A 24,440-nucleotide genomic window follows, 5' to 3' on the forward strand; every position below is an offset into this window, starting at 1 on the left:
AAACATTAATTAAAATTTTAAAGAATGGGGACAATAATAGTAACTGCCTCATGAGGAAGTTGTAAGGATTGAAAGAGTTCATCAAGATAAAGCACTTACAATGATATCTGATCTTCACTATGTAAGTATCAGTTTAATGAATTTTTAAAAACTACCCTATGCTTTTGTACTTTGGTTGCAATGTACCTCAAATCCATTTTGGAAGCAGGTAGGATATAAAAGTAATTTTTAATAAATCTTTACTTCATTTTAAATCACAAAATTATTACACCCTCAGTATAACCAGTTCAAACAGCAGGGGGCGATTACAGAATCCCCGCTCTCACCTCCATCTCCACAACCACCACAATGGATGCTGAAATAGCAACGATGTCCCGTTTCTCTGGTTTCAGTCTTATCTGTAGACTCTAATCCTCCCTACAATACGATCTTCTTTACATCACAAACAGCTGAGATTTTCTATGTTTTATATGTTATGTATTGCGTACAATATATTAAATACACATTTTCAAATAATACGTTTCCTGCCAGATTCTCTTAAGCTTCCTCCCTAGCCAAGCTGAAAAGCAAGCACAATCTTCTCAAAATGATCTCTGCCCAAAATTAATCCGCCAGTTTGAAAATTTAGCTTTTTATTATTCTTATGTTTCAGGGTTTTGTTTGTTTGTTTTTAAGTTGGATGGACTTAAATTTTCTTCCATAGAGCAATGCTGACTTTGGAGTTCTGCAGCAATAAAGCTGGAATAATAACCCCTTTGGTGTATCGCTAGCATCAGGTGGCCGTAAGGATTTGATGAGATTAGAGATCTGTATAGCGCACCGTAAGTGTTGATCGTTGTACTTCCGTCTCTTTGCAAAGCCAGTAGGTGAGAAGAGTGCAGAGTCTCAGGCTTCCTTCACCCTTACCTGAGAAGGTACCGTGGAGAAGGTGCTCTGCGAAGGAGGTGGTTTCTCACGCGAGGTTTCTATGCTCTTCCCCCACAGTGTACACCTACATCCAGAGCCGGTTCTACCGCTCCCCGGAGGTGATTCTGGGCCACCCTTACAACATGGCCATTGACATGTGGAGCCTGGGCTGCATCATGGCGGAGCTGTACACGGGCTGCCCGCTGTTCGCCGGCGAGAACGAGGTGGAGCAGCTGGCCTGCATCATGGAGGTGAGGCGCCACCCCACCGGGAGGCTGCGGGTAGCTGCAGCTCTCAGAGGCGGGGTGCACCGCGTCCCCAGGGTATGGCCTGCAGGTTTTCTGAGATGTCACCTAAATGTATTTTTGAAATTACGTACCCTCTTGTCCATTGGTTGAATGGCTTCCTGGATCTTAAGCATAAATTTAGATAGTTGCCGGGAATGTAATTTCCAGCATATTGTAGTGACGTTTAAAAATAAAATGTTTATACTACTCTTTCGAATAAATTCAAAAGAATCTAAAAACCACAGTGGCACGACACCCACCAAAATCCACCTGAGGAGTAAGTGAAGTTCTTTACCAAGTTGAATTGTGTCTTTGGCTTTGTTCTTTTCTTCTTTGAATGCGAATTTCCACGGCCCTGCATCCTCAGAATTGATATAGTTTCATGTTTTGAAAATTTTTATCAGTTTTTTTTTTTTACATGCTGTATGACAGGCGTCATATTTCATTCTTTTTCCCTATGAGTATCCCATCATTGCAGCACCATTTGTTGAATTTTTCTTTCTTTTGTTTGCTTGTTTGTTTTGGGGAAGTGCACGGGCGGGGAATTGAACCAGGTCTCCGGCATGGCAGGTGAGAATTCTACCGCTGAGCTATCCTTGCACTCCCAAAATCTCTTATCATTTTTATAATTTTTTTTCCTTTACTCCAAGCTCCATGAATAAAAATATATATGTATTTTTGGTGAATTATCATTAAAATATAATTAGATAGAGTAACTTTCCAGAAACCTACAACCTCCAGATGGGTCCCTGGTCCAGATTAAGTCCTGAAACGGAGCCCAGCCTCTCCAGAACATCAGACAATTCCATCTCCCTACCCCATATTAGTGACAGACCCTTCCAGTATAAAAAATTTAAAGTTGCCATAGCCCAAACAACCCCAAAGAGAGGGATGGAAAGATCAAAGGTGATAGGAGAATTAAACATAGAAGATAGGACGTAACAAATAAATATGAATGCTGAATCATTAAATTGATATCCTCTAGTCTCCAGTATTTTAGAGCAGCTAGAAGTAAAAACCTAAAATTGTGAAATTGTAACCCATGTCAATGTCTGAAATATGTTCTACAGCTTAATTGTGGTGCTGTGCCTTGAAATTTATAGTTTTTTTATATGTGTTTTTTACAAAAAAAAAAAAGAAGGAAAAAGCATCGATTGTGATGATAAAAAGTATTTAAGCCCTCTAGCCTCCTATATTCTGGAGCAGCTAGAAGGAAAAATCTGAGAGGATTGTATGGTAGCCCATGACAAACTCTGGGATCTGTCCTGTAACCACTTGTTGAAGAGTACTTAACTATTGCTTTTTTATTTTTTTGCTTTGTGTATATGTTATACTATACAATAAAAAAGTTGAAAAAAATCCAGAAAGTAAACACCTTTAAGGTAAATATATCTACTAATGCAAAATGTTAAAAACTGGAGCAACTATATGGGAATTCTGCGTTGTGCTCATGATCTTTCTGCAAATATAAAATTTCTCTAATTAAAAAAAGTCATCCTTTTGAATATGAAAAAGAAAAAAATATATAATTAGGGAGCAAATTTTTATAATTATTAAGCATAAAAATTTTATTGGACATACAGCTCTTAGATAGATGGTTGGAACATCTATCTAAGAGCTGTATGTTTTTTCTCTTTTTACAATCATTTCCTGTACCTGTAGATGAATATTTCTTTTTGCTAGAAGGAAAAGACTCAGGATCAATTCTATCCCAATCTTCTGTATAGATATGAGCGCTGGAAGGAAGACAATTCTAGTCATATGGCCTAATTCATGGACTCCTTTTGAATTGTATGTAAAAATCACATAGTGAACTGTCATCAAAAATTATTTTTAAGAACCTATTAAGCAAGAACCTGATTTTGATTTTGTTGAAAACAAAGAATGGAAAATTACCTGACATAAAATGTATTTATTGTTCAGTAGTTAAGTCGTTCAGTATCTTAACTTTCTGAGACGAATACCCCTCCCCTGCCCCATATACAAAGTTTTACCAAGACACTATGATTATTAATAGATGTGATTATTAATCATATCTGTTACTCTTTCACTTAAAGACATTTTGTTATAGAACTAAGTTAGACAAAACAGGAAGAAATAACTTTAAGTTTGGAAATTTCACATTTTGACTGGGAACACAGATATTCATATTAATCTACCTTTATCTACCTATCTAATCCATAATAGATCTGTGTGTATATGTATATGTTAAATTTCTGTTTTCTAGATTATCTCGAAGTGAAGATGGTCAGAAAGATGCAAACCTCTGAAATTTATTAAATAATAATAAAATATATGTAGATAATCTTATTAAATTTTTGAAACTTAATAAAATATTAATAATTTAGGTAGCAATCGCTATAAATGTTAGCTATGGCCTGGGACTCAGTAAACCTGGGGGCATTACTGTGGTTTTGTCTCTTTGACCAGCTACTTCGCTTCTAGGGACCTATGTAAAATGAAGGGATCAGAGTTAGTGGCTTCTATGCTTGATATTGGATGATGGAACATCCTGAATCATTCCTGCTTCCAATACCAAGGAGAATGCGGATTATGAGATCTGCTTCCAAGTTTCTACAACCCAGAATGGACTCAGCTTCCTTTTGACCTCTGTTATTGGGACAGAGGAGCAGGAGGGCAGGGATTCAGGCTGGGATCCCAGCTGTGAGGACAATTGATCCAGAGCTGAGGGTGACCCTGTAATTTCTCTATTTCTGTGTACCCTTATAGGTTGCAGTAGAGAAAGGTGAACAGTAGGTGTTATGCTCTGCTTGTCTTATTGTGATCTGATGCCCATCTGGTGATTTCCATCTCCTTTTCCTCCCCTTCCTTCCCATCTTCTGTGCTAGGATATGCCATTTTTAAATTCAGGTGTGGTCAGCGTATGCACTGGTTTATTCACTTTGACAGTGAACTCAAACTACCATCAAGCCTGTAGTTGGGGCTGATGCAGATTTAGAATACCATGGCCAGTGTTGATTCTCAGGATTCTGAAACAGCTCTGGATTTAGGAGAAAAAGACCTGGGCTCTGAGCCTGCTCTACTATTGACTTAAGGGTATCCCAATACTACTGAGTTCTCAACTGTAGAAGGCAAGATCTGACCAAAGTCCCACCCAGCTGTAACAGTTGTTGAATTTATGACTCCACAAAGAGTGAACCAACTGCACTGTGCTTGTTGAAGGTGCTGGGCCTACCACCAACCCGCTTCATTCAGATGGCCTCCAGGAGACAGACATTCTTCGGTAAGTTCCCAGGTCTAAATCTCTTTTTCCCCTGATGACTGAGGGGGCGTCACAGGCCTTGAAGACCCCATTTAGTGCCATTCCCCTGGCCCCACTCCCAAAGGATAAGCTAAGGTTAGGAGCTTGGTTCACGAAGGTGAAAAGATGCTGGGAAGTGATTCCAGGTAGCAGGAAGGACATGGGGTGGATGAGAGGCACAGTGTCACATTAGGAATGGGGTCTTGGCAGTGATAATGTTCAGGAGCAGGAGAAAGACTGGGTTCCTTCTCTGAAGATTTATCAGCAGATCTTGAAACCTCAAAATATTACAATCACACCTCCTCCTTGAAGTTCTCCCCATCTCCTCTGTTCTAGTTTGCCAGCTGCTGGAATGCAATATACCAGAAACGGAATGGCTTTTAAAAGGGGAAATTTAATGAGTTGCTAGTTTACAGATCTAAGGCCGAGAAAATGTCCCAATTAAAACAAGTCTATAGAAATGTCCAATCAAAGGCATCTGGGGAAAGATACCTTGGTTCAAGAAGGCCGATGAAGTTCAGGGTTTCTCTCTCATCTGGAAAGGCACATGGCGAACGCAGTCAGGGCTTCTCTCTCGGCTGGAAGGGCACATGGCAGACACGGCGTCATCTGCTAGCTTACTCTCCTGGCTTCTGGTTTCATGAAGCTCCCTGGGAGGCATTTCCCTTCTTCATCTCCAAAGGTCGCTGGCTGGTGGACTCTCTGCTTTGTAGTGTTGCAGCATTCTCTGCTTTCTCTGAATCTCTCATTCTCCAAAATGTTTCCTCTTTTATAGGACTTCAGAAACTAATCAAGACCCACTCAAATGGGTGGAGACATATCGTCACCTAATCCAGTTTAACAACCATTCTTAACTAAATCACATCAACCAAGGAGATGATCTCATTACAGTTTCAAATATACAGCATTGAATAGGGAGTATTCTACCTTTAAGAAATGGGATTTATATCAAAACATGGCTTTTCTTAGGGGGCATACTTCCTTTCAAACCAGCACATCCTCCAAGCAACTTGCCTTATCACACTGCTATGGCTCCACCTCACTGTGCAGGGAAATCAAAGAGCAATAGCTTCTTTTCAAGAATGGTGCAGAATTCCCTTGCCCTTTCATTAATGGAGCATTACTCTTGCCTGCTGAAATTCTCTTAATGCCAAACTCTCCCCATCCAGTCCATTACAACTTTGATGTAAAATGGGTAAGCAAGGGCTATCAGGAGAGTTTTGCTGTGGGTTTAGGTCATCTGTCTCCTTGCTGGGGTTCAGCCTCATCCAGTATCCCATGCTGTCCCTTTCCCTACAGTTCCCAGGTTCTGGATTTTATGATCCTATGCCTTTCTGTTTGAGTGCTACTGTATAGGATGGAAAGATGAATCAGCAAGGTACCACCTGAGACAGGGCTTCCAGGGCACTATGCTCCAAACAGATGAAGTAGGTCCCACATCCAAAATCCCTTTGAAGAACCATAAGAAGCAAAAGAACTCCCAGGCAGAAAAAGCCATTGTGGTCAGAAATTCAACCAAATGGAGCAAAGGAAGACATGAGGCAAAGGGGATTCTATAGGCAGGCTCTCCTTTCCCTCTGGAATGACATTTCTGACTAGCCATTACTGTCAGGCAAGTTCTTAGACTGTGGAATTCCAGCCATTCCTAGCCCTTCTCCACTTCTTTTCAACCAAGAGTAACCTCAGGATGGGGAAGCAAATCACATGATTTATTGCCACAGCTTGCCTCAGGAATAGGAGAAGCAAAAACACTTGGGGAGAATCCTTCTGAACAAAAAGAGTTTATAAAAGGCATTTAGTCATGCAGGGCTGATTAATCAGATTTGATCATGTGGGGCTTAAAGTGTGGTACTATTTCTGTACCATTTGCTAGATACCCATAACGCTGAGCCCTTGCCACAGCCATAACCTTGCTGGCTTCTCTCCGAGGGCTCCTGAGATTTCCCCATGATCCATAATCTAAAAAGTTAAGGCCTGGCAAGCAGAGGTCTTCCATGATCTCTGATTCAATGTCAAGGCTGGCATCCATTCTCACAGTGCCCATGCAATACCATTGGTTAAATCTTTTGAATGTTGCCTGTATTCATGGCTGGAGCTTTGAAGGTCTTACTCCTGAGCAGGAGCAGTGTCCTGGTTGCCCTGGAAATGTGCCCATGCATACCCTTTCTTCCGGAGCAGCCTGATGGTAGCCTAGGATCTGGCTGACTCCCTTGTATGATTTATACAGGAAACAATAGGACTGGTCTTTTGACCCCAAATAAACTTTTTTCACCCACCCCTTATAATTCAGTCTTTTGGATTTTGAAGTATTTTAGTGAAGGAAAGGAGATATTGATGTTTCTTCCCACTAAACAAAGACAATGTGGGAAGCGCCTACAGCAGTGAACTATGAGGTATCATCTAGGTGGGGACTAGAAAGAAGGGAATACAGAGAAGCTTGGTAGGATGATACCAAAGACATACAAATGTCCACTTCATAGAGAGGATTCGATGGCAGCATGATTAAGCAGGTAATGTACTGCCTGCTGCATCCTCTTCAGTCTTTCCCAAACTTTATTGAACCATAAGAATCATCTGAGAACTTGGCAATGTACCAATTCCCAGGCTCCTCCTCCCTGATGATGCCATAGTAGGCTTACAGTAGGATCCAGGATTCTATGTTTTTAACAAGCAGTCCTTGTGATTCTTATGCTAAGGTGAGTTTGGAAACACCGTGTCCACTTCAGTTCTTGCTTCTCCCTTCCCTGGGTTTGGGCCCCTGCCAACTTTCCCCAGCCTCCAGCCACTCCTAGTTAATATCCCTAATTAGCAGCAAAGTGAGGAGTGATGCCGGGGTACCCCAAGCAGCAAGAAAGGAAGAGAAAATGATTCGCTATGGGGAGGACCAGAGAGGTGAGGAAAACTTCTAAACAAGACAAATAACTACATGCTGATGATTTTTGAGGCTGTGTTACGTTATAAGCCTGTGGGCTTGGTTCTTTTTCAGTCATTTGTAAAAAGAGAAACAGCACAAGGTGGGAGCACTGGTGCCACAGTCAAAAAGGAAATGGGGATTTGTGTGAGTTCACAATAACTTTACCCTATACAATAAATACTCCTGAGCTATTTTGGTCTATATAAAAACACAGATAAATACCATTTTGTGTGTATACACTCATACACACTCATGGAAGGTTTTCTTCAATAAAATAAATGTTCTTTTGGAGGCCTTGGAAATTGCATTGATTACAAAAGTAATAGAAGCACTTCATTATGCACCTTCCAAACAGCCCTTGACATGAATCCCACTTTCTGTGAGAATTCAGTTTAACATGAAATTGTCTGTGTGCATATACACTCACTCATATACATGCAGATTTTTGTAAGGTTTGTGTATGAATTTAGTGGCCAACTTTTCTGAACATGCACTACAGAATCTAGACATCCAAATGAGTGGTATCACCTTCAAAGCATTGCACAGAGCATCCTTGGGAACCTTCAGAACTGTCTTCAGAGCTTCTTTTCAGGGATTGCAAATCATGCGTTTGGTGAAAGATTTAATCTGTAGAAAGGGCTGACAGCCCTTTCTTGGATGATTAAGCAATCATCCAAGTCTGATCATTCCAGTTATTGACAAAGTTTTGGCTGTTGCACCTCTAAAGAAGTAATGAGGCTTATTTGCTTGTGGGTCTCATCAGTGAGCTCTGAATGTAAATCCTACTAAAATGATTTCCTTGGTATACCACGTGGATGTTCTCATTTATTGGGCTAATAGGGAAGGAATAAGGACATAGATAATCCCAAAATGCATGAAATTCTTTTGTTCAGAGCCAAATATATGTATATGTGTGTGTATGTATGTATGTATTTTACTTTGGTTAATGTTAAAGTCTTTAAACCGTTGGTTGAATGGAGGAGGTAGTGGTTGGAAGAAGACTCAGAACATATTGGTTCACAGTAAATAAATTTAAATTTAATTGTATCATTGGATAATATACACATGGTTATTTAAGCTGACTGAGACTATGTGTATTTGTGTGTATGCGTAGAGTGGGATTTAAGACACAGAGCTAGAGATGCAAGAGACCACTCTAAGCAGCAGCATGATTGAGTGAACGACTGTGGTGTGACCAGTGAATGTTTACACCTGGACTAAATACAGAATGTTATATCTCTAAAGATTCCAAAGGTTTTCCTAAAAATATAACCAACAACAGGGGGAAAAAAAGATACCCGGACTCCAAGGATCTCACCATGGTGCTGAAAACCTACGACACCAGCTTCCTTGATTTTCTCAGAAGATGTTTGGTGTGAGTTTGTTGGGTATCTTTGGCTCTGGGTTACCTCTTCAAAGTGTCCTTTCACACTTGTTTGCTGGCGAAAGACCGTGTCTGGGAAACAGTAATAAAACTAACAGTAGTAAATAGTAACAATAGAGCTTTACAGTCTACAAAATGCTTTTGCATCCACCAGAACCCACCCTCCCCCTACTGTGATATGCCAGGGCAGATGATTTGCTGTTTGCAGCTATGGAAGCTGAGGCTCAAAGAGTCTAAATGATTTACCCTGGAGAACACAGCCTGTTGACAGAGGTGGCCCACTTTCGGGTCTCAGGCTGCCAGGTAGTGAGATTCTGTGCGAGTTCTGAAGGTCTCCTTCTGCGAACTGAGAACAAACTCTTCTACGAGCTTATTGTAACTGCTTGCATACTTACCTAATATAAGCAGGTTTCAGGGACCCTCCTTATTTCTCTAGGATTTAGATACTACATCTTCTTGTATTAAGGAATTAGGGGGCATGAGCTGTAAAGATTTATTTACAACTTTTTAGAACTTATTTGCATATTTTGAATCTTATATTAAGTTCTATACCTTAATAAAATCATAGTAAAAAAAAAAAAGAACTAGCAGTAAAAGCACCCAGGATGGTGCCCAGTTTAAAAGGTGTTTAGAAAGTATTAGCTGTCAGTACTATAGAACTAGTAAAGAGGTTTTACTCCACTGAGCAGCAGGTATATTGGCAACTGATTGTTTCTCTGTGGCCTCAGTTTCCTTTTCTATAAAATAGGGGCATTTCTAAGGTTCCTGTAAGTCCTATAGCTGTTTAACAGTTTGCAAAGACCATATCCTTATATTCTGTCAATCTTCCAGTGGGATGGAGTAGCTTTAGCAAATTACTCTTCTGGAATTTGTGTGTCCTAGAGTTAAGTTACTAGCTGAGATGGTAAACCATTAGGTACTGCTCTAAATTTTCCATTTTGGGGTCATACTATTCTTTTGAATAATGGAGGTAGAGAAGAACTTTGTACCCCATCTTTACCCCGACTGCATCCCAGCCTCTTGCTGAGGTTGTAGAATAAATTTACCTTAAATGACAGAAACTCACCCCTGAGACAGAGGTAATTAAAAACCCTGACAACCCAGAATAAAGCTCAGAACTAAGAAACAGTTTTCTTTTTAGTGCAAAGGGTTGTTTTCTCACAACTTGCAAGAGACAATCAAGATGATGAAGCCTGTTGCAGGTTATCATTCCACATATGGCAGGTTAGCAGATCTTCAGAATGAGGGACTAAATGGATTGAGTTCAACTTAATAGTGGTAGTGTAAATTCCTGTGTATATGTTTTATTGGCCAACTCTGGAAGTTCAGGTGAGTGGGGATGCCAATTAACAGCAGTTCATTTGACAAACTGGGAGCTTGAGTGGTCTAAGTTTGATGAGTTTGTAATATTAATGTGGTCCACCTGCAGTTTTAAGTTATCACAGAAGACATTCCCAGCATAACAGGCACCAGTTAGACAACAACTGAAATTTCCCAGCCTGGAAGGTGACCAAAAGTTACAAACCATATCATATGATTGATTGCAGTGATATAAATGCTTACAAATAGTTGAAAGATTATAAGAGAAGGATTAGTTGTTATGTTCTGTATAATGCTAATGGGTAGAGTTAGGACCTACATAAAAATTACTTGGAAGTGGGTTTTGGCTGAATAAAAATGAACTTTTGAGGAATCAGAGTTTTTCAAAATTGGAATAGGCCCTGGGAGATTCCCTGGAATTACTCAAGAGCTGCAGGATGATTCCATGCTGGGACTTCTGTCAAATGTATTCTGTTAATGTATTAGAAGTTTGGCTGGATTATATCCAAGTCCCTATATAAATCTTAATAGTCTAGCATTCTGTGATTTTCTTGGTGACATGTTTGGAGAGCCAAATTTCATAGTTTGCAACTTGAAATTGAGTATCTTTGTTTTGATCTTCTCATCTTCCTGAAATTAAATCAAATTGACAATGAAGATTTTCTGTAATATTTTCTCTGAGTTTCTAGGAATTCTAGAAGAGTTAGGTTCTAATATGTTGCCTGGCTTGGTTGTATACTTTTCTAAAAGATTATTTCAATAATTATTCCCAGGTAGTTTAGAATTGTATGTCATAATCTTTATACGATGAAGCATCTTCATTGTATGCAGATTATGAATGATTATTCATCGTCAGTGAAAACTATTAGGTTCTTTAAAAATGCTTTAAAATGAAAAAGGGAGATAAAACAATCACCCATGCTGGGCTCTGTTGGTGTGTAGATGGGAACCTTCTCTTCGCATGACCCCTGACCAGGCCCTCAAGCATGCTTGGATTCATGAGCCACGAAACCTCAAACCACGGTCCAGGCCCCAGACCCTGAGGAAATCCAGTCTCTGTTTCCCATCTGAGACAAAGAAGGATAAGGCTCAAGGTCATCATCACTTGAGCAGAAAAGGTACAGCCCCTCAACCACCCAGTCCCTTTCCTATAGGCAGGGGCCCAGGCCTTTCCATTGGTGATTTGCATGTCAATATCTAAATTCAAATCTAAATATTCTGGCTACATCACTATTAAGCTGCCTCTCCTCTCCCTTTTGGGAGATTATCTCAATGGACTTTTAGAATGCAGCTCATAGTTGAATGCTGCGTGTTCACCCGTCTTCTCTCTCCTTCAGCAGATGAGACCACCAAAGAAGAGACTACAGACAAAATAAAGGATATAGCCACTAAGCAGCCTCAGCATTCAGGTGATCAGCAGGGCTCTCTCCAGCCTGCAACTGATGTCATCCAGCTGCCTCATCTACCAGAAGCTTCTGGAAAGCCAGAGGCTGTTGCTGGACCAGAAGACTCCTCAACTTCCACAGGAGAACAAAGCAAAAACCTCCCCCCCAAAGACTCAAACATTTTGCCACCCATTATATGACCTTTTCTGAGGGTGTGCCTGTTCCTTTCCACCAATGATTTGTATTCGAGACAGCCCTTATATTGTACAATATTTCAAATTGTTGTTTTTTAATGCATAAAGGTTTGTTTAAAAAAAAAAACTATTCACATGGCCAATCTGTCTGATTCTTCTTAGAAGAGATGTGAGAAAGTGTTCTTGCACCTACATTCTCTCCCTCTGGGTGGGTAGTGGTGGTGGTGAGGAGTTTTAAATATTCAGTGTAACAGCATCATTCATGGAATTCTAAAATTTCCTCCTCATCCAAAATGGCCACCCTATTCTGTCAGGAGTCTTGTTTGCAAATAACTAAAGTCAAATTCAAACTAGCAACAGAACATTTATTGGTTTATAACCTTGGTTAATAAGGCAGAATAGACATAGTTTCAGAGTCTAAGAATTCACACAAGGCTCAGCTCCCTCTCTCCATATATTAGACTTGCTTCTCTTTAAGCATATTTCATTCATCTTAATTTCTCTGCCCTGAAGTTAAGATGGCCAACAGCATCCAGTCATAAAGTATAGTCTTCCTTGCTGGCAGGAAAGTCCCAGAAAAGCTTGGTTTCAATCACATACTTGTACCTGAGCCAATCACCTTTGGAGAGATTAGGATCGCGTGATGGGCCAGCCTGGGTCACATGCCCATGTTGGGATCAGTTTCCCAAAGGAAAAGAAGTTAAGTTAAGAAGCAGGATGTGTTCACTCCAACACTCCCCAAATCTAAACATGTCCACTTACTTCCTGTTCTGGTTCTTATCTACATGCATATGAAATTTACATATGACTGTAATCATAGTATTTATGTGAAACATGAGATCATAACATTATAAACATAGAAAATATACTTGGCTTCATAATTTCATTTTAGTGGCTGCATAAAGGGAGATACCAGGTATGAACGGAGATATGAGGTAATGGAAGCTATGGGTTTGGATGAAGTCACCAAGGAAAATGATAAAGCATGAGAATAACAGAGAGTCAAAAGAAAGTCCCGGGAAAGAGAAATATGTAAAGGGTTGTTGGAAGTTGAGTAGAGGCCCCCCATCCCCACCCCGCCAAGTAGGAAAACTGAAAGGAGGAAAACGTTTCCAAAACGAAGAAAGGGTCAAGAATATAAAATTCCACAAAAAAATATTTCTTAAATGGGGCAATACAGACTTTAAGTCCGACTAGTTTCATGACAGGTGACTTGTCCAAATTCCTTTAGTCTGATGGCAAAAGAACTTAGGTCTCCTGGACCTTTTTACTCTGAGGCTAACTATATCCAGCCATGGATGAACTTGGAGGTGGTTAGTTGTTCAGCAGTTACACAGAAATAAGACAAGTCCTTGATGACATGACAATTTGTTTAGATTTTGCAAAGTTATTTTCTGATTTTCGTGGTTATAAAAGGCTGAAATGAATTAGTGATGTGTGGCTTCTTTTTGGGGAAGAGAGAAGGGGAAATTCACATGGTGGCACACACAAGGAAGCACGGGGAACAGGGAGAATGACCTTTGGCTGTGCTTTTCAGACCAGCGATATTTTACCTCTGCCATTTGATTAGATTTCATTCCTGAGATTTTTTTAACCTTATTTCTTCTCCATGGGATCGTCAGGAAACCAAACACCACAAGCTCTTTACTTGTAATTTTTTTTTTTAATTTTACACTCTTGCTCCCATGGACAGGAAAATCTGCAAAATCCAGTGTCTAGCATAAGATGGTGTGTCTTTCTTGAGAGTGGTATGAAGATAATGGTAGGGCTCTGTGAGGATGTGGAGAGGGGAACTGTGAGCATGAGGAGAAAGAAGGGAGGAGACATGGACTATGCGGTGGGTGGGTGCCAGTCACAGGTTCACCATCAGCCAGTCCAGCAGCTGCAGCCGTGTAACATTCCCCACCGCCTCATCCAGCTGGCGTTCCTTCTCATAGCGCAGCACTGACTGCAGAACCTCACCCACACTGCGTCCTTTGTCCACAGCAGCAGCCGAGAGCTGAAGAAGCTGTGGAAAGGAAAGGAAACAGTACCGGATGGGGCAGAGCATCCCACGGCAAGCCAGAAAGAACCTGTGCTAGAGCAAAGAGGCCAGGCAGGCTTTGGAAAACTGCTGGAGGAACTCAGATGTTGAGATTTCCTTAACCAAACAGCTTGGCCTGTTTGGCACAAAGAAACATGGTGATTTCTTCCATAATTTAAAGAAAAGATGTTAACACCCACCTATCTGTGATATGGAAATGATTTCCAATTAAGACTAAAATCTTCCTGTTTTCTCCCTACAAGGCACTGCTTTCAGCAGGTGTTTGGCCAATGGTATTTGTGCTCTCTAAGAATTCTAATAAAACAGCCTCCACTTACTGTCCTATGGCCAACAAGGGCAGGAAAGAAAATACCCAAGGACAAATGTGGATATTGCCTTTCATGCCCCACAGACCACAGAACCCTAGAATTTTAGAGCAGAAAGGCACCTCAGAGATGGGTTCAAGCCCCTTGCAGTTTGTCCAGAGAGGTGAAGAGACTTGTCAGTAGCCTGCTAGTGATTAGCAGGGTCAAAGTTCACACCCAGGTCTCTGAACTCTATGTCCAATTCTCTTTCCATATGTAAAATAATGGAAAAATTAAGCAAAGCAACCCTTCTAATAGGAATAGAATATACTGCCATTCTTCTGGAATCCTAGGGCAACAAGCCATCTCAAGGAATCAGATTTTTAGTTCATGCATTCTGCTCCTGACTTTCTAATGAGTCAAAGGACAAATAAACAGGCCAAATATCAGGAGCTTTTTCAAGGAGAAATTCCCAGGCAAGAAACTAACTCTGTGCATGTCTGTGTATTTTCTTTCCAGGTGCACCATGACATTTCGATATAGGCCATGCCTAGGTATAGTACACATTCAGACCAATTTCCTCTATCTTCCAAATCTATTGCTCTGCCTAAGAAGAGAGAGTATCTTTTAGAGTAATATCCAAACATGGTAAGATGCCTACCAAGACTTATTGATTGAGTGTTTTCAGTGTTAATTATTTGTTTCAATGTTACTAAAAATTCTTTGAAAATTGGTAATGACACCAGAGTATAGTCAGTAATTTGACTGAGCAGCTGTAATGACAGTCATTGAACAGATACTGCGTGAGATGCTGAAACACTGACCCACAAGGCAGCTGAGATTGGGGAGATGGATATTGGAAGACACAGGGAACTCCAGTCTCTCTAAATCTAGCTCTTTTAGAATTGGGATCCAAGTGTCTGGACATGCCTGGAGGTACTCCTGGGTGGTAGGGAAAGAGTGGCCTCTGCAACACAGAGTGGTTAGATACCAGAGAGTGAGGCACCCTTTTGAAAAACCCAAGCTACAGATAAGGGAGCTATACTGTACAGACCAAATCATCGTGCTGTTTCTCTTCCTATTTCCCATACCTGTCACTACAGGTAGGACAAGCTATTGATTTTCTTTAAAACATTAAATCCAGAGCCTCTGAGTTAAACTTACAAGTTTAACAGTGGAGGAATACTCTTCATGTGAAGAGAGGGTGCTTGAATCTCTGTTTCCTGGCTCACATTCCTTGATTTTAATCTATTCTCACAAATGATCTCTGCTGTATTTCCAAACTGGTTTAGATGTGCCCATCCCATTTTGGTGCCCTGGACCCGAGCTTGTGTTCACCACACTTCCCTCATTTCTATGCAGCACAGCAATGATCAGGTAAGGATAATTTAAACTCAAAATTACCAATAAAAATGGAAGAAAGAGTTGTGAGTTCATCATTGGTGTAATGCATTTATACACCCTGCCTGTTAGACACTCAGGAGAGGTCCCCAAGGGAGAAGAGAATCTCAGGCACAAGAATCAGAAATGTGAGGCTCAGTTTTCTTCCCCATGTGATGCATTCATTCCCCTTATTGACCAATCTTGAAGAGGTTTCGTAGGAATCAGTAGTTCATTTACACATCTCATTTATTATTTACGTTAACATATCCCAGTTTTATATTATTAACAGATCTCGTTTCCAGCCTGTTCTGATATGTGGAACATTTCAGCTATCTGTGACTTTCCCAGGGAGACGATGAAGAATCACATTGAGTTACTCCTCTCCCTTTACTCCCTTTGTTCAGGTATCAATGGATAGAATGAACATCAAAGACAAGCCGTGGGGTGTTAGAAAGAGGAGGAAATATATGATGTTAGCACCATAGCCAGTGCTATGCTAACAGGATATAATGGCATAAAATGCTTTTTAGTACCAGCTGGTTGAACCGTCACCTCCTCTGGTTACTGCAACCCTTCACAGTTGTCTCTGATACATCTCTATAATACACCTCCCGAGAAACTTTTCTTTCTAGCCAAAGGGCACCTACATTCTATGTCCTGGGGAGGGTGTGAATAATGACTAACATGTATGAAGTATCTTACTGTCAGTGTTTTTGTATTTTATCCTCACAATATGTGGAGATGTCTAGAGCCTCTGAAATCTGTTTTATAGATGAGACACAGATAAAGGGTATGACATTTTTTTATGTTACATCTTGTTGGACTAGAGATGAGTTCTAAGGGGTCAAAGAATTGCTGTATAACTCTCAACCATTGTTCAGAGGAGGCAGTCATGAACTGAAATGTCAGAGCTAAGAATGGGAAGCTAGCCTTCTCCTATTTCTATCACAGCTGCCACCTTGTCCTTTCCTTTGGAGTTCTAGAACTAGTTTAAATTTAAAAGAAGAATGATGCAATGGGCTTTTTTCCTCTCTGTTCAAAGAAAGATTGAGATTCTCTGAGTCATGCTACTGGATAAATTTGAAGACCTATCTTATTCATCTTTATTCACTTTAAAATCCTTTTTTTTTTTTTTGGAATGATGCAGAATATAAGTGAATAAATAAATAAAATATTGGTATTTGAGACATTTAGGCATACTCAGGACAATAAATGATAGTAAAGGAATAAAAAAGGTGTATTCCTGCATGCATTACCCCTCCTGCTAGAAGGGGTACCCGATTTAGCAGAGAGGGAAACACTGCAATCTAAGTGTCAACAGAGAGGAATAAGGGCAAGAAGACAGTTGGTTCATCTTATAGCATCTTGGAAAGACCTGGGCCTTAGCGGCACTCAGTCCGGGAGAAGATGGAGGTAGTACCTTAGGCTGCAGAAAAGGGTTGTTCGAAAGTATGCATGCAGAAGAACTGGAAGTCCCAATTTCCTCCTCTCACCCTGCAGAGCCAGATGATCCTCATTTAATTCCTTTCCTAACCAAAATGTAGGAAGTTTTATTCTCTGAAGATATGGAAACTGAGAGCTCTAGACTTGGGATCTAGGCACTGCTAGCATGAGAGATATAGAAGAAGGGAGAGGGAGGGTTCTTGTGAAAGTGTGCGTACTGAACGGGGTAACTCTTTAGCTTCCTCACCTGACCAGCCCCCAGAGCAATAGCAGCCAGATGCATGCCACTTAGGTAGTGGGTTGGAGTACTGTCCTCTGATGAAACAGGAAAGACCAAGATAAAATTGACAGTTGGGGATTCTCGTATGAAAAAGGCAGCTTGTTGCTCTCATTCTCCCTACTGAGAATACTATCATTCAATAAATGAAACTCTCCACATGGGTTTTCTGATAGCTTTTTGTACTTTACTCTTAAATATGAACAATAGTCACCATACATTAAGGGAAAGCATCAAACCTGAAAGACAGAGGCCCAAAATAAGCAACAAGAAAAATGGGAAGCAAAGGCAATGAAGGTAATAGAAGAAAATATAAAAGTAAAATGACATAATATTCTCAGAAAAAAATAGAGAATATGACTTATTGAAAATTAAAATTATGATAGGCAAAAAACCCCACAAAAACAAAAAACCCTCACAAAATAGCCAGCCAAAGGGCTAGAAGAAAAAGTCAAGGAAATTCTTAGAAAGTAAATCAAAGAGATAAAGAGACAATTGGGAAAAAAAAGTGAAAAATAAAACAGCGGTTCAACCTGGGAAGAGACACAATTGATTAATAGAAGCTTCAGAAGGTGAAATAAAAACATTGAGGGAAGAAATGATCAAAGAAGAAATACAAATAAATTTCCCAGAATCAAAGATCACACATTCTTTAGATTGAATAGGCCCACCCTCAGTAAAACAAATGACAAAAGCTATACACTAAAGCACATCATTATGGAGTTTCAGAACCACAGGGATAAAGAAGAGATCTTAAAAGTTTCTTTGAGGGGTCATATATAAAGGGCTGGGTATTAGAATGACACTGGACTTCTCATCAGAAACCTTGGAGCGAGAAGGTAGCGGCTATGCCATCAACATTTAATCAGAAAATTAAATCATCCCAGGATATGATATACATCTAAACTATCATATCAGGGATACAAAAACTCACAAAGTTTACTTCTTATGTAAATTTTCACAGGGAGTTACTGGAGAATATGCTTTATCAAATGAGGAAATAAACCAAGAAAGAAAAAGAAATAGGATCAGAAAATTAGATACAAATGGAGGAAAGAGCCAAGGGAAGTCTTAGGATGAGGGAAGGGGGAGTCCTAGAAGGTCAAGTGGGTCTAGAGACAACCAGTCCAAATAGAACAGAAAATCCAAGGGCTCTAGGAAGTCAATAATCATGGGAAAATCATGACGCAAAGGATTAGCTGATGTATTTGACCAGGAGAAAAATGTTTTCGAAATATTTTTCAGATATATCAGAACATTTGGGAAGACTTACTGATTGGCATTAGGAAACTGGGCGAAGGAAAAAATAAATAGGATAATGTCCATTTTATGCCAGTCTAGGAAAAAAAAAACAAATTCTATAGCTAAGGAAATGTTATCATAATACACTACCTGGCTGGCCAGTGACCAATTATTACATAATCAAAATGGTGATAATAGGGGTTCTGGTTCTGAGTAAGATGGAATAAATATGCTCCATCTTCTCTCAAGGAGTGCAGCTGTAAAACCTAGACCAGGTGCATGGCAAAGTTATTCGAGGATTCTGAAAAGCAAATAATAGCAAGGGGGATTGGAAAGAAAACTAAAACTTGAAGTATCACTGAATGAGCAGTTTCCAGTTTTTCCTGTGGTATCCACTGGCCTGGGATCAAGGCATCCTGAAACCCAGAAGTGGGCACCAGTATATTTACAGAAATAGAGCCCAAGAGAAGCTCTCAGGTTCTGACTTGAGGAGGAGGAAAGGGGCCTATTAACAAAGAGAGTAGAGGAAATCCTTGAGTTTTTTTTTTCTTTCCTTTGATTTCTCATGCCACAGCTCCCAGTAAATTCTTGGTAGTGGTGGTGGTAGTGACAACAGCAGCAGCGGGGATCTAAAACTCTGAGAGAGAGGAACCTTCCTACATAAACAGAAAATTTGGCATCCTAAGAGTGTGGGAAAGATTCCCACTATTACCTGACTTCTTGCTGCTTGCCCTGCAGCATGGTGCAGTCGTGGGAAATGTGTGGAAAAACAGGATAACAGAAATCCCAGTTTCCTTGCTAGAGGTCAGAAAAGAGGAGATCCAGGAAAGAAGAGAGTACTGGAGAGATTGTGGAGAGAGAGGAACTTGAGACAGGAACTCCATAAAGTTGTTTATTAACTCAAGGTTCACCACTGAACTGAGGATGCATAGATCTGATCCTAAGCTGCAAACCAAAGACACCAAGAACTAAACTATGGAATAGGATTATGGACATGTTGGAACAGCCTGGCAAAGGCTATGAAGACAGAAATGACATTGACACTGTAATTCAGAGAACATTAGTTTAAATTTATGACATACCCATTTTGGATGAAATACTTCTGAAAACAAAAATATCAATATTTTACAGAATTTAATCAGGACTCAGCATCTCATAACATTCAAAATGTCTAGGATATTATCTGAACTTACTTGGCATGTGTCACAGTCAGGTTCATGTGTCAACTTGGCCAAGTTGTGGTACCTGTTTGTCTGGTTGGGCAAGTGCTGGCCTGTCTGTTGCAATGAGGACATTTCATAGAATTAAATCATGATCACGTCAGCTGCATCCACAGCTGGTTCCATTTGTAATCAGCCAAGGGGAATGTCTTCTGCAGTGAGTGATGTTTAATCTAATTACGGGAAGCCTTTCAAGGAGGATTCAGAATAAACAGGCTCTATTCCTGCTTCGGCTGGCGAGCCTCTCCTGTGGAGTTCGTCCAGACCCTCCATCGGAGTCGTTGGCTTCACAGCACGCCTTGCGGATTTTGGACTCTGCATTCCCGTGGTCACATGAGACACTTTTATAAATTTTATATTTGTGAGTGTTCCCTGTTGATTCTGTTTCTCTAGAGGACACTAATATAGCATGCAAAGAGTTAGAAATACCTGAACTTGCATGGGAAAAGATGCCAGCACTGAGAGGATACAGATGTTGGAATTATCTGATGCAGACTTTAAAGCAGCCATTACACAGATCTCATGAAATTATATGAACACTCTTAAAAGAAATGGAAAAATGTAAAGTCTCAGCAAAGAAACAGAAGATACAAAATAGAATTAAATGGAAATTTAGAACTGAAAAATACAATATGCAAAATAAAAACTTACTGAATGGGCTAAAGAGCAGAAAATAGCAGAATGGAAAATAGGAAAGAGTCAGTAAAGTTGAAGGTAATCAATAGTAAGTATCCATAAAGAGGAGAGAAAAAATAGAGCAAGTGACATGTGGGACAATACCAAAAGTTCTAACACTTATGTCATTAGAGTCTCAGGTGGAGAGAAACAAGAGGGTGGTACAGAAGAAAATTTGAAAGACTAAAGGTGGAGAACATCTCCAATTTTCCAAAAGACATAAACCTATAGATTTAAGAAGCTCATCAAATGTATACTAGGTAAACTCAAAGAAATCCACTCAAGATCCACCATAATTTGCTGACTACTGAAGATAAAGAAAAAAGTGTGAAAGCAGCCACAGAAAAATAGTGCATCATTTACAGGGGAACAACAATTTGAACGATAGGAGTTTTATCAGAAACCATGTAGTCCAAAAGCAAATGGCATGACATTTTCAAAGTACTAAAAAGAAAAGACCTGTCAAATCATAATTCTATATCCAGCAAAAATACACTTCAGGAATGAAGGCCAAATAAAGACATTCTCAGATTAAGAAAACTAAGATAATTCATTGCCAGATAACCTGCTCTAGAAGAATGACAAAAGTAAGTTCTCAGATGGAAGAATAATATCAGAAGAAAACTTGGAAAATCAGGAATAAAGAAAGAGCACCAGAAACAGTGCACATATCATAAATACAATAGACTATTCTCTCAAGTTCTTTTAAATATTTTGCAGTTGAAAAAAATACATTGAGGATTTTTTCAATGTATGTAGATGAAATACATATGACAACTATAATAAGCAGAGAAGGGCAAAAGAACCTACATAGTGGTAATATTTCTACATTCTACATTTAAATATAAAATAGCGATTCTAGGTAGATTCTGAAAAGTTAAAGTTAAGTAGGTATACTGCAATCCTTACAGAAACCACTATTTAAAAAAAAAACACACCCAAGAGATACAGTAAAAAAACATAAATTAAAATGGAATATTAAAAAATATTAAAATAATTCAAAAGAAGGCAGCAAAGGGAAAAGAGGAAGGAAAATCAGAAAAAAAGCAGAAAGTGAATTTAAAAATAGTAGATTGAAATGCAAATGGCTCAAAAAATATACCAAGAATTACACTGAATTAAATGTCTAAATGCACCAACTGCTAAGGAAGGATAAAAACCAAGCCCCAATATATTGCCTATAAAAACTTACTTCAAGTATAATGATATAGGAATATTCAAAGTGGAATTATGTAAAAAGATGTTCCACGTAAATACCAATCAAAACAAAGTCTGAACCTGAACATTTAGGCTTTCAATGACAATTCAACAGGGGAAAGAGTGGTCTATTCAAAAATGGTGTTGGCACAACTGAATATCCACATACAGAAGAATGAATTTGGATTCCTAACTCATACCAAACACAAAAATTGACTGAAAATGGACCATAAACCTAAATATGAGCTAAATATAAAGAATTTAGAAGAAAACAGGAGAAAACTTTAGGTCAGAGTTTCTCAGCCTCAGCACTACTGACATAATAGACCAAATACTCATTTGCTGTGGGTGGGGGTGGGGGGGCCTATCTGTGCACTGTAGAATGTTTAGCAGTGTTTCTAGCTTCTACTCACTAGAGTCTAGTAGCATCCCCCCGACCAAGTTGTACAGGGGCAGGGGGTGGGGCTCTAAAATCACCCCCAGTTGAGGACTCCTGTGTAAGAAAAAGACTTCTCAGAACTGAAATCAAAAGCACAAGTGACAAAAGAAAAAAGCGATAAAAAACTTTTGTGCTTCAAAATATGCCATTAAATGAAACAACAACAAAAAGACACAGACTGATTTGTAATTTTCAGATCATCTATTTGATAAAGGACTCAGACCCCAAAATACACAAAGAACTCTTAGAACTCAATGACAAAAAGAAAGCAACTTAATCAAAATATGGGCAAACGATTTGTATAGACATCTCACCAAAGAAGATCTGTTAACGGTTAACGAACACACCAAAAGGTATTCAACATCATTATTCACTAGGGAAATGTAAACTAAATTTGCAATGAGCTATCATTATAATGGCTATAACAAAAAACAATAATGCTGAAAAGGATGTGGAGAAACTGAAACCCATAGAAATTGCCTGTAGGAATATAAAATAGGACAGCCACTTTGAAAAAAATTTGGCAGTTTCTTAAAAAGTTGGACTTGCTATATGATGCAGCAATTCCACTTCTTATTATCCACCCAGGAGAAATAGAAACACATGTCCACGTGAAGACTTGTATTGAATGTCCATAGTTGCATTATTCATAATAGCAAAAAAGTGGAAAAAGTCAAAATGACCATTAACTGGTAAATGTATAAACAGAATGTGGTCTATCCATATAATTGAATACTATTTAGCCATAAACAGGAATGAACTACCTCTACATGTTACAACACAGATGAACCTCAGAAGCATTATGCTAAGTATAAGAAGACAGATACAGAAGACAATATATGTTATTATTCCACTTTATAAAATGTCCAGGAAAGACAAATCTATAAGACAGAAGGCAGATCAATGGTTGTCTGTGGCGGGTGGGGGTGGGGAAACAGGGAAATATTGACAGTAAGGATAGCCTAGAAACATCTGAGATAGAGAAATAGGGGATTGTCAGGCCTATCAGTTATTAAAACATATTATAGAATTATAATAATTAAAGCAGTAAGCTATGGATCTAATAATAGATAAATCAATGGAATAGAACAGAAAAGTCAGAAAAAGAAACAGATGGGTAGACAACCGGAAAAAAGTGAGGATTCCTTCCTACCTCATAATGTACATGAAAATTGATTCAAAAAATGGATCAAAGTCTTAAATTATTTTTTAAAGCATAAAATTACTAGAAGAGAACATGGGACAATTTGGTTTATATCTTGGAGTGAAGGTTTTCCTAAGTGTGGCATAAAACCCTAAGATGATAAAAGAAAAAAAAGTCTTAGATTTGACCACATAGCCATTTACAAAATTCTGTATGACAAAAACAAAATGAAATACAAAATACCAATCCAAAGATAAATGATAAAGGAAAAACTTGCAATCCATATCCCAAAAGTCAATTTCCTTGTATTTCCTTTGTATCTATAATGGGTAGAAGTTAAGAACAAACAATTCATTCACAAAAAAGAAATTCAAATGGGTCTTAAACATATTCATCCTCACTCTTATAAGAAAATGCAAAGCGAGGCAACACTTGGCAAAGATAAAAACATCTGGCACTCAACATTGGTGGAAGTGTGGGAAATAGACATTCCTATTTGTTTGTTTGTTTGTTTGTTTTGACACGGGCAGTCTCCAGGAATCGAACCCAGGTCTCCAGCACGGCAGGCGAGAATTCTGCCACTGAGCCGCTGTTGTATCACCCTCCTATATTGTTTTAATAGGTTTGTAAATTGGTAAAAGCTCTGTGGAAGGCAATTTGGGAATCCCTATCAAATATACAAACATGCATTCCCTGTAACCTTGCAATTCTTTTTCTATGTAGTAAGCATATACAGATACATTTAGAATCTGTGCAAAATGCTGTTCATTTCTGGATGTTCATTGCAGCATTACTTATAGTTGCAAAATACTGGAATCTGAAATGTTCATACATAAATAAATTATGGTACTTTCATGTAAGAAAATAATATACAGCCATTAAAGAGAATGTAGCAGTTTTTTATGTTACAGAACAGGATGCTATTGTACTGCTATTAAAAGATTTACATATGTAAGTATTTATTTGTATATGAATAAATATTTCTGGAAGGATAAACAAAAAATTGATCAGAATTTTTTTTTCCAGGAAGGGCAATGGAATGGGGATAAGGTTGAGAAAAACAAACAATTTTCACTGAGCACCCTCTTGTATCTTTGGCTATTGAAACATGTGAACATACCTACTCAAAAATAAATACAGGATTTGAAGACAGGGCAAGATGGTAGCTTAGTGATCTTTGGAATTTAGTTTGTCCTCCAAAACAGCTAGTAAACAGCCAGGAACAGTACAACTGCTGGGGCTACATCAGTGACTGGACACACAGCATCCACCAGTATGAACCAGGTGGACCAGGTGAGACCCCACATACAGAAATGTAAGTCCCCCAAGCCATGGAGGCCAGCACCTTTTCCCACACGGGCACAATAGGTTGGTTCTCCAAGAGGAAAGGAAATAGACTTTACTAGCAGCAAAGGCTCAGCTCAACCAAGCTCCAATTGT

The 24,440-nt window shown here is 39.2% G+C and overlaps 2 protein-coding genes across 16 annotated transcripts in view; one reads left to right on the forward strand and one right to left on the reverse strand.

The window, feature by feature from the left end:
• DYRK4 (dual specificity tyrosine phosphorylation regulated kinase 4) overlaps positions 1–11,771 on the forward strand; it is a 75,839-nt gene extending 64,068 nt beyond the window's left edge. For 4 of the 10 annotated variants that reach the window (XM_077169744.1, XM_077169740.1, XM_077169745.1 and 1 more), the window contains 6 exons: positions 985–1,157; positions 4,377–4,437; positions 7,442–7,513; positions 8,615–8,744; positions 11,016–11,191; positions 11,411–11,769. In XM_077169744.1, coding sequence (XP_077025859.1) covers positions 985–1,157; positions 4,377–4,437; positions 7,442–7,513; positions 8,615–8,744; positions 11,016–11,191; positions 11,411–11,658 — 860 coding nt within the window. In that variant the 3' untranslated portion in view covers positions 11,659–11,769. Of the gene's footprint in view, positions 1–984; positions 1,158–4,376; positions 4,438–7,441; positions 7,514–8,614; positions 8,745–11,015; positions 11,192–11,410 lie in introns of all 10 variants that reach the window. The other 6 variants (XR_013179504.1, XR_013179505.1, XM_077169743.1 and 3 more) reach the window with 6 other exon arrangements.
• AKAP3 (A-kinase anchoring protein 3) overlaps positions 8,450–24,440 on the reverse strand; it is a 42,127-nt gene continuing 26,136 nt past the window's right edge. For 4 of the 6 annotated variants that reach the window (XM_077169736.1, XM_077169734.1, XM_077169737.1 and 1 more), the window contains one exon: positions 13,303–13,660. In XM_077169736.1, the coding sequence (XP_077025851.1) occupies positions 13,505–13,660 (156 nt within the window). In that variant the 3' untranslated portion in view covers positions 13,303–13,504. Of the gene's footprint in view, positions 8,826–10,330; positions 10,704–13,302; positions 13,661–24,440 lie in introns of those variants that run through there. The other 2 variants (XM_077169739.1, XM_077169738.1) reach the window with 2 other exon arrangements.

The sequence above is a fragment of the Tamandua tetradactyla genome, chromosome 7 (assembly GCF_023851605.1).
Source record: "Tamandua tetradactyla isolate mTamTet1 chromosome 7, mTamTet1.pri, whole genome shotgun sequence".
Taxonomy (NCBI): domain Eukaryota; kingdom Metazoa; phylum Chordata; class Mammalia; order Pilosa; family Myrmecophagidae; genus Tamandua; species Tamandua tetradactyla.